The sequence below is a fragment of the Cherax quadricarinatus genome, chromosome 72 (genome assembly GCF_038502225.1).
Source record: "Cherax quadricarinatus isolate ZL_2023a chromosome 72, ASM3850222v1, whole genome shotgun sequence".
NCBI lineage: Eukaryota > Metazoa > Arthropoda > Malacostraca > Decapoda > Parastacidae > Cherax > Cherax quadricarinatus.
The window spans coordinates 4662282-4678312 of NC_091363.1; the positions used below are offsets into that span (position 1 = coordinate 4662282).

General features: G+C 37.9%; 1 protein-coding gene across 2 annotated transcripts in view; it reads right to left on the minus strand.

Moving 5' to 3' along the window:
• LOC128701343 (V-type proton ATPase 116 kDa subunit a 1) overlaps nt 1–16031 on the minus strand; it is a 68582-nt gene that overhangs the window by 15294 nt on the left and 37257 nt on the right. For both annotated transcript variants that reach the window (XM_070100313.1, XM_070100312.1), the window contains exons 13-14: nt 11796–11963; nt 9872–10075 (exon numbers count right to left, since the gene is read on the minus strand). In XM_070100313.1, coding sequence (XP_069956414.1) covers nt 9872–10075; nt 11796–11963 — 372 coding nt within the window. The remainder of the gene's footprint in view (nt 1–9871; nt 10076–11795; nt 11964–16031) is intronic.

Here is a 16031-nt window from a genome sequence, read left to right on the forward strand (position 1 = left end):
TTTTTTTTTCTTTTTATTGTGCAATAAACTACTCAACTTGTTTAATATTACAAATCAGATCTTACTTCAAAACCAATATTATTTCATAGTGACCATCTGTTCATTTAACTTTGTTTACCATTACTTATTTTAGTCCCTTATATATTTTCTCCTTTATTTTTAGCTTTACATAACTACCTTAGTTCATATATTCACAATTGTAAAAATAATCAAGGTGCTATTCTCAGGTGCTAAAGTGTAATAAGTTCACAATTTTGCCATTATATCCAAAGTTCATTTATCTGATTACCACTTTATTGTTCACCACAACTTATATTAGTCCCTTTTATATTGTTTTCCCTAATTCTAACTTTAAAGAATTACCTTTAAAGTACTACTTACCATCATATTCCCAAGCTCCATTATTTGATCATCACTTTATTTGTTCACCAGAAATTATTTTAGTCCCTTTTATATTGTCTCCTTTATTTTAGCTTTAAAAACTACCTTAGCTCATTTTTTTTATTACATTTGTTAAATAACTCAGGTGCTATTTTTAGCTTTAGAATATTTGTTTTATACTTAATTCTAACTATAGATTCACTACAAATCTTATGATTACAAGCATTGATCCTGATACCAACCTCTTATTTAATGACTTAAATGAATCAAACAGTAACTGTAATTATTACACAGCAGAACAATCAAAGGCACTTCTCAGAGCCAACAACAACATAACTGTCTTTAACTACAATATCAGATCCTTAAGCAAGCATTACGATGACCTCATAGCATTACTAAATTCCTTGCATGCCAAAGCCTGATACTACTGATGTCTATGCCATTCCTGGTTACACAGCCATACACAACTGTAGGCCAGACCAACAAGGGGGTGGCACAGCTATATACTACTCTAACCAACTAGAATGTATCACTAATACTTGCACAAGGGATGAACATGGGGAATATATAATAGCTAAATTCAAATCCAAGTACCTACAAAAACCTCTCACAGTGATAAACATCTACAGAGTACCACAGTCAAACATTAGCCAATTTAGTCAAAACCTAGGAAGTATAATAACTGATGCACGTGTGAACAAAGATCACTTACTACTCTCAGGTGACTTCAATATAAATCTCCTACAAGACCAGGACCCACACGTTACTGAATTCACAAACACAATGAGTAACTGTATGTTGCTACCAACAGTAACAACACCTACAAGAGTTACAGAGACTAGTGTTTCCCTACTTGACCACATCTGGACCAACACCATATCCCCTTTAAAATCAGGCATAATCACAGATAATACAACAGACCACTACCCTACTTTCCTCATAACAACTCTTGGTAAATTACCCCAAGACACTACTAAAGTCACCTTCAGACTTCACAATGAAGCAGCCATTAATAACTCCACAACAGCAGTAACAAACATTGACTGACACACTGAGCTAGAAATCTATACAGACATTGACGAATGTATTAATAATTTTCTAAAAAAGACCCAATACCTCTATAACAAGCACTGCCCTAAAAAAACTAAACAGATGACAGCTAAGAGACTGAACAGTCCCTGGCTAACACCCAACATTCTCAAATCCATAAATACAAAACACCTATATGAAAAACAGTACAGAATGGGTCACATAACCAGAGACCAAATAAAACGTTACTCGTCAATCCTAACCAGCCTGATAAGAAGGGCAAAAAAATTGTATTATGAGAACAGATTATCCAACTTACGAGGTGACATAAAAAAGACCTGGAAAACCCTATCAGAAATTCTAGGAACAAAAAAGATAACACAAAATAGCGAAAATAAATTAACAAAAGCAGATGAACCCAAACTCCCACCAACAGAAACAGCAAACAGACTCAATGATTTCTTCTCCACTACAGGAAAAAACCTTGCCAATAAAATCCCAAGCACAGATACCCCACCAAATGACTACCTCACTGGCAACTACCCGAACACACTGTTCCTAGCTCCGACTAACCCATATGAAGTCTCCCTTATTATCAACACACTAAAAAACAAGACAGGAGATCTAAATACCTTACCACCCTTTATATACAAACAAGTGTCACAAGTGCTATCACCAATCATTGCAACACTCTTTAACAAATCCATTGAATCCTCTACCTTCCCTACAGTTCTCAAAATAGCAAGGGTCACCCCGATCCATAAAGGAGGAGACCAAACCGAGTTGAATAACTATAGGCCAATATCCAACTTACACCCTCTCTCAAAAATCTTCGAAAAATTAATTCATAAACGAATCTACTCCTACCTTATCTCCCAAAACATACTCAACCCCTGCCAATTTGATTTCAGGCCTAATAAAAATACAAATGATGCTATTATACACATGCTAGAACATATTATTTATTATTTTATTTTTATTATCACACTGGCCGATTCCCACCAAGGCAGGGTGACCCACCAAGGCAGGGTGGCCCACCAAGGCAAAAAGAAAAAAGAAAAACTTTCACCATCATTCACTCCATCACTGTCTTGCCAGAAGGGTGCTTTACACTACAGTTTTTAAGCTGCAACATTAACACCCCTCCTTCAGAGTGCAGGCACTGTACTTCCCATCTCCAGGACTCAAGTCCGGCCTGCCGGTTTCCCTGAATCCCTTCATAAATGTTACTTTGCTCACACTCCAACAGCACGTCAAGTATTAAAAATCATTTGTCTCCATTCACTCCTATCAAACACGCTCACGCATGCCTGCTGGAAGTCCAAGCCCCTCGCACACAAAACCTAATTTACCCCCTCCCTCCAACCTTTCCTAGGCCGACCCCTACCCCGCCTTCCTTCCACTACAGACTGATACACTCTTGAAGTCATTCTGTTTCGCTCCATTCTCTCTACATGTCCGAACCACCTCAACAACCCATCCTCAGCCCTCTGGACAACAGTTTTGGTAATCCCGCACCTCCTCCTAACTTCCAAACTACGAATTCTCTGCATTATATTCACACCACACATTGCCCTCAGACATGACATCTCCACTGCCTCCAGCCTTCTCCTCGCTGCAACATTCATCACCCACGCTTCACACCCATATAAGAGCGTTGGTAAAACTATACTCTCATACATTCCCCTCTTTGCCTCCAAGGACAAAGTTCTTTGCCTCCACAGACTCCTAAGTGCACCACTCACTCTTTTTCCCTCATCAATTCTATGATTCACCTCATCTTTCATAGACCCATCCGCTGACACGTCCACTCCCAAATATCTGAATACATTCACCTCCTCCATACTCTCTCCCTCCAATCTGATATTCAATCTTTCATCACCTAAACTTTTTGTTATCTTCATAACCTTACTCTTTCCTGTATTCACCTTTAATTTTCTTCTTTTGCACACCCTACCAAATTCATCCACCAATCTCTGCAACTTCTCTTCAGAATCTCCCAAGAGCACAGTGTCATCAGCAAAGAGCAGCTGTGACAACTCCCACTTTGTGTGTGATTCTTTATCTTTTAACTCCACGCCTCTTGCCAAGACCCTCGCATTTACTTCTCTTACAACCCCATCTATAAATATATTAAACATATATACACTGCAAAAGAGAACAAAGAAATCTCACTGGGGATCTTCATTGACTTACGAAAAGCTTTTGATACAGTTGACCATGACTTGCTCCACATAAAATTGTCTCACTATGGTATAAGAGGGCACTCCCTCAACTACCTCAAGTCATACCTCAGCAACAGAAGCCAATATGTGTACACAAATGGGGCAAACTCTTCCACACAACCAATTACAGTTGGTGTCCCACAGGGAAGCATCCTTGGCCCTCTTCTCTTTCTCCTATACATAAATGACCTGCCAAATGCTTCGCAATTACTCAAACGCACACTATTTGCAGATGACACTACATACGTCTTCTCTCACCCGAGCCCAGTCATGCCAGCCAATAGTGTAAATGCCGAATTACAGAAAATATCAACCTGGATGAGGACTAACAAACTTACACTAAACATTGACAAAACCTACTTCATTCAGTTTGGAAACAGAGCTGCAGATGTCCCTCTTAACATAATGATAAATGGATCACCTATCACAAAGCTAACAGAGGGAAAATTCTTAGGAATCCACCTTGATAACAGACTCAAATTTCATACACATATACAACAAATTTCTAAGAAAATTTCCAAGACCGTAGGCATACTATCGAAGATACGTTACTATGTTCCACAGTCAGCACTCCTGGCCCTGTATCACTCTCTTATTTACCCCTATCTCACCTATGGAATTTGTGCATGGGGCTCAACAACAATTAACCACCTCAGACCACTAATTATCCAACAAAAGGCTGCAGTCAGAATGATAACAAATTCCCACTACAGGCAGCACACTCCACCAATATTCAAAACACTTAACCTACTCACCATACAAAGCATCCATACTTATTACTGCACCTATTACATACATAGAACACTTAACTCTGATATTAACCCTCCCCTCAAACATCTGCTTGCCAACCTCAACAGAACTCATGACCATAACACAAGACACAGATCACTCTCTGATGTTCCTCGTATCCATCTTACACTATGCAAAAACTCAATGCACATAAAAGGCCCTAAAATCTGGAACTCATTACCTGTAAATATAAAAGAAACACTACCTGTTTATAAATTCAAGTCTCTTCTCAAAGATCACTTACTCACCCAAAACCAAATAAATACTGAATAACTGAACCTTATAAATTGTATATCCTAAATGTTTCTCACAATTATATCACATAAATGTTAAACCTAAGACCCAATCTAACTTCATTATTTTTTTAAATACACTACCTAACAGAATACTCCATTCTACTGAATGTACAACAATGCATGCAACCATATGACCTGTCTTTGTAATACTCATTTGTGCTTTATTGTTATCTGTTTACAATAATGTCTTATCACTGATTACATCTTTGCTTAGTTAATCTTAAGTTAATTTTAAGCCAGCCCGTAATGCTATGCATATAAGTGGCTTTGGCATGCTGCTCTTACCTGTATTTTGTTGTACCTCTGTATGTATGCTACAAATTATAAAATAAAATAAATAAATAAAATAAATAAAATATGACATCTAAGTGGTTATACACAACATGTACTGAGTACAAAGTTAAAGATTTATTTCCACAATGTTTGTAGAGATGCGTGACATTTGGTTGTGAATGCAGAAAGTCCATGATTATTCAGAGAATTTTGGGCAAACTTAAGCCTAACTTAAGACTACAATGGCAATAATTATTATTATTTGCTTACATTTATGGACACTGAAGGTATAGAGACAACAAATTTAGGCATTATAAATAGAACCAACAAGCAGACAACTATTTCTTTAAAGTTGAATTATGATTAAAAGTAGTTAGAATAAGTCCTTGCTTGATTGGTAGTGCACTCAGTTCGCACACTGAGGTCTGTGGTTTGATCCCCAGTATGGGTGGAAACATTAGGACGCGTTTCCTCATGACACCACCTGTCCCTGTTCACCTAGCAGTAAAATGGGTAACTGGGTGGTAGTTGACTGGTGTGGGTAGCATTCTGGGGACAAAACTGACCTAATTTGCCTGAAATGCGCTGCATAACCAGGGGATTTTTATGTAGTAGTATGTCACTGATGTTAGCTATGGTCTGTATAAGTTGTACATGTACTTGTAGAGATAAATTATTATTATTATTAATGAATGATGTTAATTTAGATATGCTTCTTATGCTGACTATATTTTTTTTCACCACACTGGCCATATCCCACTGAGGCAGGGTGACCTAAAAAGAAAAAAGTTTTTCCTCTACATTTAGTAATGTATACAAGAGTAGGGGTTACTAGCTCCTTGCTCCTGGCATTTTTGTTGACACTTACAACAAGCATGGCTTACAGAGATAAAAGGAAATAAAGAAGAACAAGAACTATTAAGAAAACAGAAAAAACTCATACAAGTGTGTATACATATGTGTATACGTATATGCATGTGGAGTGTGGCTTAAGTGTAAGTAGAAGTAGCAAGATATATCTGTTATCCTGTGTATTTATGAGACAGAAAAAAGACACCAGCAATCCTACCATCATGTAAAACAATTACAGGTTTCCATTTCACACTCACTTGGCAGGACGGTGGTACCTCCGTAGGTGGTTGCTGTCTACCAACTACTACCACGGACAGTAGTACATAAGAACATAAGAAATGAGGAACACTGCAGGAGGCCTGTTGGCCCATACTAGGCAGGTCCTTTACAATTCATCCCACTAACAAAACATTTGCCCAACCCAATTTTCAATGCCACCCAAGAAATAAGCTCTGATGTGAAAGTCCCACTCAAATCCAACCCCTCCCACTCATGTACTTATCCAACCTAAATTTGAAACTACCCAAAGTCCCAGCCTCAATAACCCAACTAGGTAGACTGTTCCACTCATCAACTACCCTATTTCCAAACCAATACTTTCCTGTGTCCTTTCTAAATCTAAACTTATCTAATTTAAATCCATTACTGCGGGTTCTCTCTTGGAGAGACATCCTCAAGACCTTATTAATATCCCCTTTATTAATACCTATCTTCCACTTATACACTTCGATCAGGTCTCCCCTCATTCTTCGTCTAACAAGTGAATGTAACTTAAGAATCTTCAATCTTTCTTCATAAGGAAGATTTCTAATGCTATGTATTAATTTAGTCATCCTACGCTGAATGTTTTCTAACGAATTTATGTCCATTCTGTAATATGGAGACCAGAACTGAGCTGCATAATCTAGGTGAGGCCTTACTAATGATGTATAAAGCTGCAGTATGACCTCTGAACTTCTGTTGCTTACACTTCTTGATATAAATCCCAGTAATCTATTTGCCTTATTACGTACACTTAGGCAATGCTGTCTTGGTTTAAGGTTGCTGCTCACCATAACCCCCAAGTCCTTTTTGCAATCTGTATGGCTAAGTTCTACATCATTTAACTTATAAGTACTAGGGTTATGGACACTCCCAAGCTTCAGAACTTTGCATTTATCTACATTGAACTGCATCTGCCACTTTTCTGACCAAGAATAGAGTTTGTTTAAATCCTCCTGAAGTTCCATAACATCTACGTTTGAATCAATTATCCTACCTATCTTTGTGTCATCGGCGAATTTGCTCATATCACTAGTAATTCCCTCATCAAGATCATTGATATATATTATAAACAACAACGGGCCCAAGACTGATCCTTGTGGAACGCCACTAGTTACAGATCCCCACTCGGATTTAACCCCATTTATGGACACTCTCTGCTTCCTGTCAGTGAGCCATGACTCGATCCACGAGAGCACTTTTCCCCCAATGCCATGAGCTGCCACTTTCTTTAAGTCTATGGTGCAGAACTCTATCAAAAGCCTTACTAAAATCTAAGTAAATACAGTGGACCCCTGGTTAACGATATTTTTTCACTCCAGAAGTATGTTCAGGTGCCAGTACTGACCGAATTTGTTCCCATAAGGAATATTGTGAAGTAGATTAGTCCATTTCAGACCCCCAAACATACACGTACAAACGCACTTACATAAATACACTTACATAATTGGTTGCATTCGGAGGTGATCGTTATGCGGGGGTCCACTGTAATATCAAATTCTTTATCGTGGTCAACAGCCTCTAAAGCTTTACTGAAGAAAGTTAATAAAGTAGTTAGACAAGACCGGCCTCTTGTGAATCCATGCTGAGTATCATTAATCAAGCTATGCTTATCGAGATGGCTTCTTATAATCTCAGCTATAATTGACTCTAGTAATTTGCCTACAATTGAGGTCAGGCTTATTGGGCGGTAATTTAACGGTAACGACTTGTTCCCTGTCTTAAAAATAGGAATTACATTAGCCATCTTCCACATATCAGACACTATACCTGTTTGAAGAGATAAATTAAAAATATTAGTTAATGGTTCACAGAGTTCCATTTTGCATTCCTTAAGAACCCTTGAAAAAACCTCATCAGGACCCGGCGACTTATTTTGCTTCAGTCTGTCTATCTGCTTCACAACCATTTCACTAGTGACTGTGATGTTACATAATTTATCTTCTTCTAGCCCACTATAAAAATTAATTACTGGAATATTGTTAGTGTCTTCCTGTGTAAAAACAGAGAAAATAATTATTAAAAATCGAGCACATTTCATTCTCTTTGTCAGTAAGGTGCCCATAGTTATTTTTAAGGGGACCTATCTTATCTCTAACTTTTGTTCTATAGACCTGGAAAAAGCTTTTTGGGTTAGTTTTAGAATCCCTAGCAACTTTAATTTCATAGTCCCTTTTAGCTTTTCTTATCCCCTTTTTAATGTCCCTCTTAACCCTTTCAGGGTCCGTCCCGTAGATCTACGGCTTTACGTTCAGGGTCCAAACCGTAGATCTACGCCATGAGCTCAGCTCACTCTGATAAACTGTGAGTGGTACATTTGGGCCTAGATATGAGAGAATACATCTATGTGGTATGTGTGCACCACATAAAACAGATCCTGCAGCACACTGTGCATAATGAGAGAAAAAAAATGAAATCATGATTTTTCGATTAAAACAGCAACTTTGCAGTGTTTTTTCGTATGTTTTTTATAGTTGTATTTGCGATTTCTTGGTCTCATTTGATAGAATGGAAGACATATTACAGAAATAGAGATGATTTTGATTGGTTTTAGCATTGGAAATGGCTTGAAACTGAGCTCAAAGTAGCGGAAATGTTAAATTTTTGCCGATATTCAAGAGTAAACAAACGACCTCACACGTCTAATACACATCAGCTGGTGGGTCTAATATACATTCACAAATATGGTGATGATATTTATACAATTATTACAGTATTGCATAACAGTAAATCATCTATTTTTTGGTGTGAATAAAAATTCATTATGTGAATAAAAAATCAAAATGGAATTTATTTGTAAAGCCTCAAAACATAACTAATGAACAGAGGAAATATTAGTTTAGTGCCAGGAATGCCTACATTGTTCATTCTGGACCCTATTTTGAAATTGGAATATTTTGAACTTTGTGTTAAATTGGCCAAATTAACAATTTCCGATCACTTTATTTTGTAGTTGAAACAGTTGACTTGGCGATTTCCTGTGCTCAATCGATAGAATAGAAGTAATACTAGTGAAATAGCTAAGAATTTGGTTGATTGGAATAATGTAATTGGCCTAAAATGGGAGTCAAAGTCGGCAAAATCGCCGATTCGTAAATATCGCTGACACATCAAAATTCGCGAGAGCATAATTTCGTCAATTTTCCACCAATTTTCGTACTTTTTGTTTTATTACCTTCACAAAAAGATTCTCTACGATTTCATAAGAAAAAATAACAAATTTTTTTTTTTAAATATCTTGGACACTGGTGCGTGACTCCAGATTTGGGCCTTGGACCCTGAAAGGGTTAATGTCAATATACTGATTCTTAAGATGACCCTCACCTCTTTTGATACGCCTATAAATTCCTTTCTTATGCCCTAGTAGATATTTGAGCCTATTATTCATCCATTTTGGGTCATTTCTATTTGATCTAATTTCTTTATATGGGATAAACGTTCTTTGAGCAGCATGTATAGTGTTCAGAAAACTGTCGTATTGATAGCTCACTTTGTTACCCCAGTCAACAGATGATAAGTGTTCTCTAAGCCCATCGTAATCTGCTAAGCGAAAATCTGGGACTGTTACTGAGTTATCGCTACTATCGTACTTCCATCCTGGGTGGCTGCTGTCTACCAACCTACTACCACAGGACTATAGTATATGTAAACACTAATAGATGACTGATGTAGTGATAGGCAACTCATGGTCTTTAAGCTAAATGGAAAAAAACACATAAAATAATTAAATACTACAAAAAAAAAAAAAAAAGTCAGATTTATTACCTGAGAAAGTCCAATTTTTAAAACCATATTCCATAATACTTCAGAAAGTTGACCGTGAGCCAGCGATAAAGCCCAGAGCCGGAGATAAGAAGCTGTATGGGATACAGACCCCAATACATATTCAATGGTGTGAATAGCTTGTTCGATGAATACTTCACTCAGCTCAAATTCCTCTTCTGTGCCATGGGCGTGAGATGTATCACTCTATTAAAAAAAATGCATGTAACTCCTTCCAAAAATTATCTAATGAAATATATATAGTTAAATATCTTCATTATGCAACCCATACCAGTTTTTTTTTTTTTTAATATAACTGCTGTCTCCCACTGAGGCAGGGTGACCCAAAAAAGAAAAACAAAGTTTTCTTTTTAATTTTAGTAATGTATACAGGAGAAAAGGTTACTAGCCCCTTGCTCCTGGCATTTTAGTTGCCTCTAAGACATGCATGGCTTACAGAGGACTGATTCTTCTTCACTTCCCCATGGACTTACCAATATATATATCTATATACTATATATATAAATTTCCCCCATGGGGAAGTGGAACAGAATTCTTCCTCCGTAAGCCATGCGTGTCGTAAGAGGCGACTAAAATGCCAGGAGCAAGGGGCTAGTAACCCCTTCTCCTGTATATATTACTAAATTTAAAAGGAGAAACTTTTGTTTTTCCTTTTGGGCCACCCTGCCTCGGTGGGATACGGCTGGTGCATTGAAAGGAGAAGAATATATAAATTTAATGATTAGTCACTTATTTTAATTACTTTTATGTATAAAAAATCAGAAATACATTTACATTAACCACCTTAACCTTCTGACTGTTTCGGTCATATATATACGTCTTACGAGCCACAGTGCTTGACGTATATATACTCATAAATTCTAGTGGCTTCAAATCAAGCAAAAGAAAGCTGGTAGCCCCCACATGTGAAAAAATGGGTCAGTGTGCATGATATAAAAAAAATCCCGCAGCACGCATTGCATAATGAGAAAAAAAACTCCGACCGTTTTTTTTTTAATTAAAATGCCAACTTTGTGGTCTGTTTTCATATAGTATTTATGGTTGTATTCTTGTTTTCTTGGTCTCATTTGATAGAATGGAAAACATATAGAGATAGAGGTGATTTTCATAGGTCTTACTATGAAAAAAACCTTGAAATGGAGCTCAAAGTAGGGGAAATGTTTGATTTTTGCCGATGTTCAAAAGTAAACAAATGATGTAATTTTCCAATAAATGTCCAAATAGCCATTCTAATATGAAGTCATGAATGGGGTGACATTATTTATACAATTATTACAGTATTGCAGTAGTCTGCATACCAGTAAATTTTCTATTTTTTGTTGGATTAAAAATTCAAAATAGAAAGCAAGAGTAATATCAGAGGGGCCTGAAGACATGACTGATGAACAAAGAAAATGTTATTTTAGAGCCAGGAATGTCTGCATTGTTCATTCTGGACCCTATTTTGAAACTGTTATATTTTTTAATTTTCGTGACATTGGCCAAATTGCAAATTTCTGACCACGTTATTCGGTAGTTGAAATCGGTAAATGGGCAGTTTCTTGTACTCAATCAATAGAAAAAAATGGAGTTCTAAAGAAATAGCTATGAGTTTGGTTGACTGGAATAATGGAATTAGCCAAAAATAGGGCTCAAAGTGGGCGAAATCGCCGATTCGTAAATATCGCTGAGGTCGCTAAATTCGCGAGAGAGTAATTCTGTCAGTTTTCCATCAAATTTTGTTCTTCTGGTGTCATTACAATCAGGAAAAGATTCTCTATCATTTCATGAGAAAAAATAATTTCATTTTTCGGAAATTTTGCGACACCAGGAGACACCTCAGGATTTGGGGTTGCGACAGTCAAGGGGTTAAGTTATGTAGAAATATTTCCAAAACAAACTAACAAACTCAACTAAGAATCCTCACCATCAATTCGACCTGATCGTGATGTGCCTTTCTGGCTTTGTGTCGGCTGTTGAGTATCAGCGGCTTAGGGAAGAGCATAAGAGGAACACAGATGACACACACTATCACAAGTACCATCTGTATTATGTACTGTCCGTCAAACATCCAAAGATCACAGGGCACAGGAACCTGTAAAATAAGGAAAAATATTACTATATTTTTGTTTCCACATCAGCAGTTTCCCACCAAGATATGATGGCTCGGAAAAGAAAGCACATCATATTTTATATATACCTGTGCAGTTTTTTCAACTCACCGGCAGTCTCCCACCAAGGCAAGGTGACCTACAAAGAAAAATGAGAGTTTTTCTTTTTACACACAGTCATTTATACAAGAGAAGGGGTTACTAGCCCCTTGCTCCCAGCATTTCAGTCACCTCTTATGACACACATGGCTTACGCAGGAAGGATTGTTTTCCACTTCCCCATGGAGACCTGTACAGTATTATTTATTTTTCAACAAGTCGGACGTCTCCCACTGAGGCAGGGTGACCCAAAGAAGAAAGAAAATCCCCAAATAGAAAATACTTTCATCATCATTCAACACTTTCACCTCACTCACACATAATCACTGTTTTTGCAGAGGTGCTCAGAATACAACAGTTTAGAAGCATATACATATAAAGATACACAACATATCCCTCCAAACTGCCAATATCCCAAACCCCTCCTTTAAAGTGCAGGCATTGTACTTCCCATTTCCAGGACTCAAGTCTGGCAATATAAAAATAACTGGTTTCCCTGAATCCCTTCACTATAAATATTGCCCTGCTCACACTCCAACAGCTCGTCAGGTCCCAAATACCATTCTTCTCCATTCACTCCTATTTAACACGCTCTTGCACGCATATATATTTAAACATGGAAGATAGCTAAAATAGCAAGAATGCTGCTATATCAGATGAAGTAAGACGAAATAATTAATAAAATAATGAGGACTAACAGTTAAACAATCTGAAAATAACAGAATTATTTTTTATTTTTTTTTTTTTTTTTATTATCACACTGGCCGATTCCCACCAAGGCAGGGTGGCCCGAAAAAGAAAAACTTTCACCATCGTTCACTCTATCACTGTCTTGCCAGAAGGGTGCTTTACACTACAGTTTTTAAACTGCAACATTAACACCCCTCCTTCAGAGTGCAGGCACTGTACTTCCCATCTACAGGACTCAAGTCCGGCCTGCCGGTTTCCCTGAATCCCTTCATAAATGTTACTTTGCTCACACTCCAACAGCACGTCAAGTATTAAAAACCATTTGTCTGCATTCACTCCTATCAAACACGCTCACGCATGCCTGCTGGAAGTCCAAGCCCCTCGCACACAAAACCTCCTTTACCCCCTCCCTCCAACCCTTCCTAGGCCGACCCCTACCCCGCCTTCCTTCCACTACAGACTGATACACTCTTGAAGTCATTCTGTTTCGCTCCATTCTCTCTACATGTCCGAACCACCTCAACAACCCTTCCTCAGCCCTCTGGACAACAGTTTTGGTAATCCCGCACCTCCTCCTAACTTCCAAACTACGAATTCTCTGCATTATATTCACACCACACATTGCCCTCAGACATGACATCTCCACTGCCTCCAGCCTTCTCCTCGCTGAAACATTCATCACCCACGCTTCACACCCATACAAGAGCGTTGGTAAAACTATACTCTCATACATTCCCCTCTTTGCCTCCAAGGACAAAGTTCTTTGTCTCCACAGACTCCTAAGTGCACCACTCACTCTTTTTCCCTCATCAATTCTATGATTCACCTCATCTTTCATAGACCCATCCGCTGACACGTCCACTCCCAAATATCTGAATACGTTCACCTCCTCCATACTCTCTCCCTCCAATCTGATATTCAATTTTTCATCACCTAATCTTTTTGTTATCCTCATAACCTTACTTAAAGCCTCCTTGTTCATCCCATCCTATTTTCCCCCGCCCTTTCTCTTAATTTTTCAATTTAAAACCTACCTTTTCTTTCCCGGTCACTCAACAGACTTATCCCCCCTAATTTTTGACCCTTTTTTTCCCCCTTTTTTCCTTTTTAAAAAGGAACCATGCATGCCCTCTGCCCAAACCCGGGACCCACCCTTTTCCCTAAAATTAAATAATTGCACTAACCACTCCAAAACTATATCCCCACCTGTTTTTAACATTTCATTTTATCCCATCAACCCGGCCGCCCTTTCCCCTTTTTTTTCTTTCTTACTGGGCCCCCGAATTCCCCACACCACAACTGGCTCCCTTTCCCCACCCTACAAGATGTTATTCCCCTTTGCCCTTTTAAAACAAATCCCGTTTTTCCCTTTCATCAAATTTAACAACCCCAAAAAAATTCTCCATTTTTCCCCAATACCTCTAACTTTCCCTTTAATAACCTCCCCCATTTTTAACCGATAAACCATTTGTTCTAGGCTTAACTTGTTAATTTTCCCCCCCCCCAAAACTTTTCTTTTTTTTCAAAAAATTTGTTTATAAATCTCACCCACTTCATTTGTTTTCTTTTTTCATTGCTTCACCAATTTTCCCTTTAAACCCCTTTTTCTCCAAAATCTTCCTCCTTTCATCACTTCTACTTTTAAAAAATTCCTCATATGCTAAATTTTTCTCCCTTACTACTCTTTACATCATCATTCCCCCAATCGCCCTCCCTTTCCCCCCACCCACTTTCCTGTAACCCCAAAAATTCCGGAAAATTTTAACACCACATTTTTAAACTACCCCATACCCCTTCTAACCCCCTTTCCTATGCTCCTATTTGCCCCTCCATCCTCCAATAGCTGTTTTTTATTCCCCCCTAACTGCCCCCCTTTTGTTTTTTTAAAACCCTTTACCTTTTCTTCCCGATGCTTTTATTTCCTGTATCCCATCTACCTTTACTCCCAGTGTAGCCACAAACTAGGAAAATGATCTGATATATCTGGGGCCCCCCATAAAAATTAAAATCCTGGGAAATCTACTTTAAAGTCTTTTTATCTACCAAAACAAATCCAAAAACTACTGTCATTTCCCCTTTCATCATTATACTTTTTTATCCTCTTTTTCTAAAAAATGGTATTTATAATCTAAACCCCTTTCAAAAAAGTTCAACAAAAGGTTTAATTTTCATTTTACACCTAATCTTTTAAACTTACCCACTCACCCCTCTCTAAAAGTTTCTCCCTTTTTAGATTCAGGTCCCCCCCCACAATTACTTCCCCCTTTGGGTTTAAAGGTTTCCTTTCATTCACTTTAAAATCTCCCCCAAATTTTCTCTCTGCATTCCCTCTTCTCCAGGATAAACCATTATTACCCTTCTCTGATCCAACCTTTTTTCTTTTAAACCCCCCCTAATTTGAATTTAAAATTCATATTTTTTTCCCTTCCAAACTGAATTTTAACTTACTACCCTTCCTTTGCTCCCTTGATTAAACTTAGTACAATTCCTATAGGCCTTGATTAAACTTAGTACAATTCCCATAGGCCTTGATTAAACTTAGTACAATTCCCATAGGCCTTGATTAAACTTAGTACAATTCCTATAGGCCTTGATTAAACTTAGTACAATTCCCATAGGCCTTGATTAAACTTAGTATAATCCCCTAAGCCTAGAAAACAGCTACTGCAGAGAGTAAGGGACCTTTGAGGCTAAATCTTCCAACAAAATCATGCTTTGAAACTTATGATTTGATGGAGGACAAAGAAAATACAATCACTTGATGAAGGACAAAGAAAATACTACAATGACCAGTACAAGCTGATCAGAAACAATCAGCAGTACAAGCTGATCAGAAACAATCAGCAGTACAAGCTGATCAGAAACAATCAGCAGTACAAGCTGATCAGAAACAATCACTAGCACAAGCTGATCAGTTTGTACTGGTGATTGTTTCTGATCAGAAACAATCACCAGCACAAGCTGGTCAGAAACAATCACCAGCACAAGCTGGTCAGAAACAATCACCAGCACAAGCTGGTCAGAAACAATCACCAGCACAAGCTGATCAGAAACATTCACCAGCACAAGCTGATCAGAAACAATCACCAGCACAAGCTGATCAGAAACAATCACCAGCACAAGCTGATCAGAAACAATCACCAGCACAAGCTGATCAGAAACAATCACCAGCACAAGCTGATCAGAAACAATCACCAGCACAAGCTGATCAGAAACAATCACCAGCACAAGCTGATCAGAAACAATCACCAGCACAAGCTGAT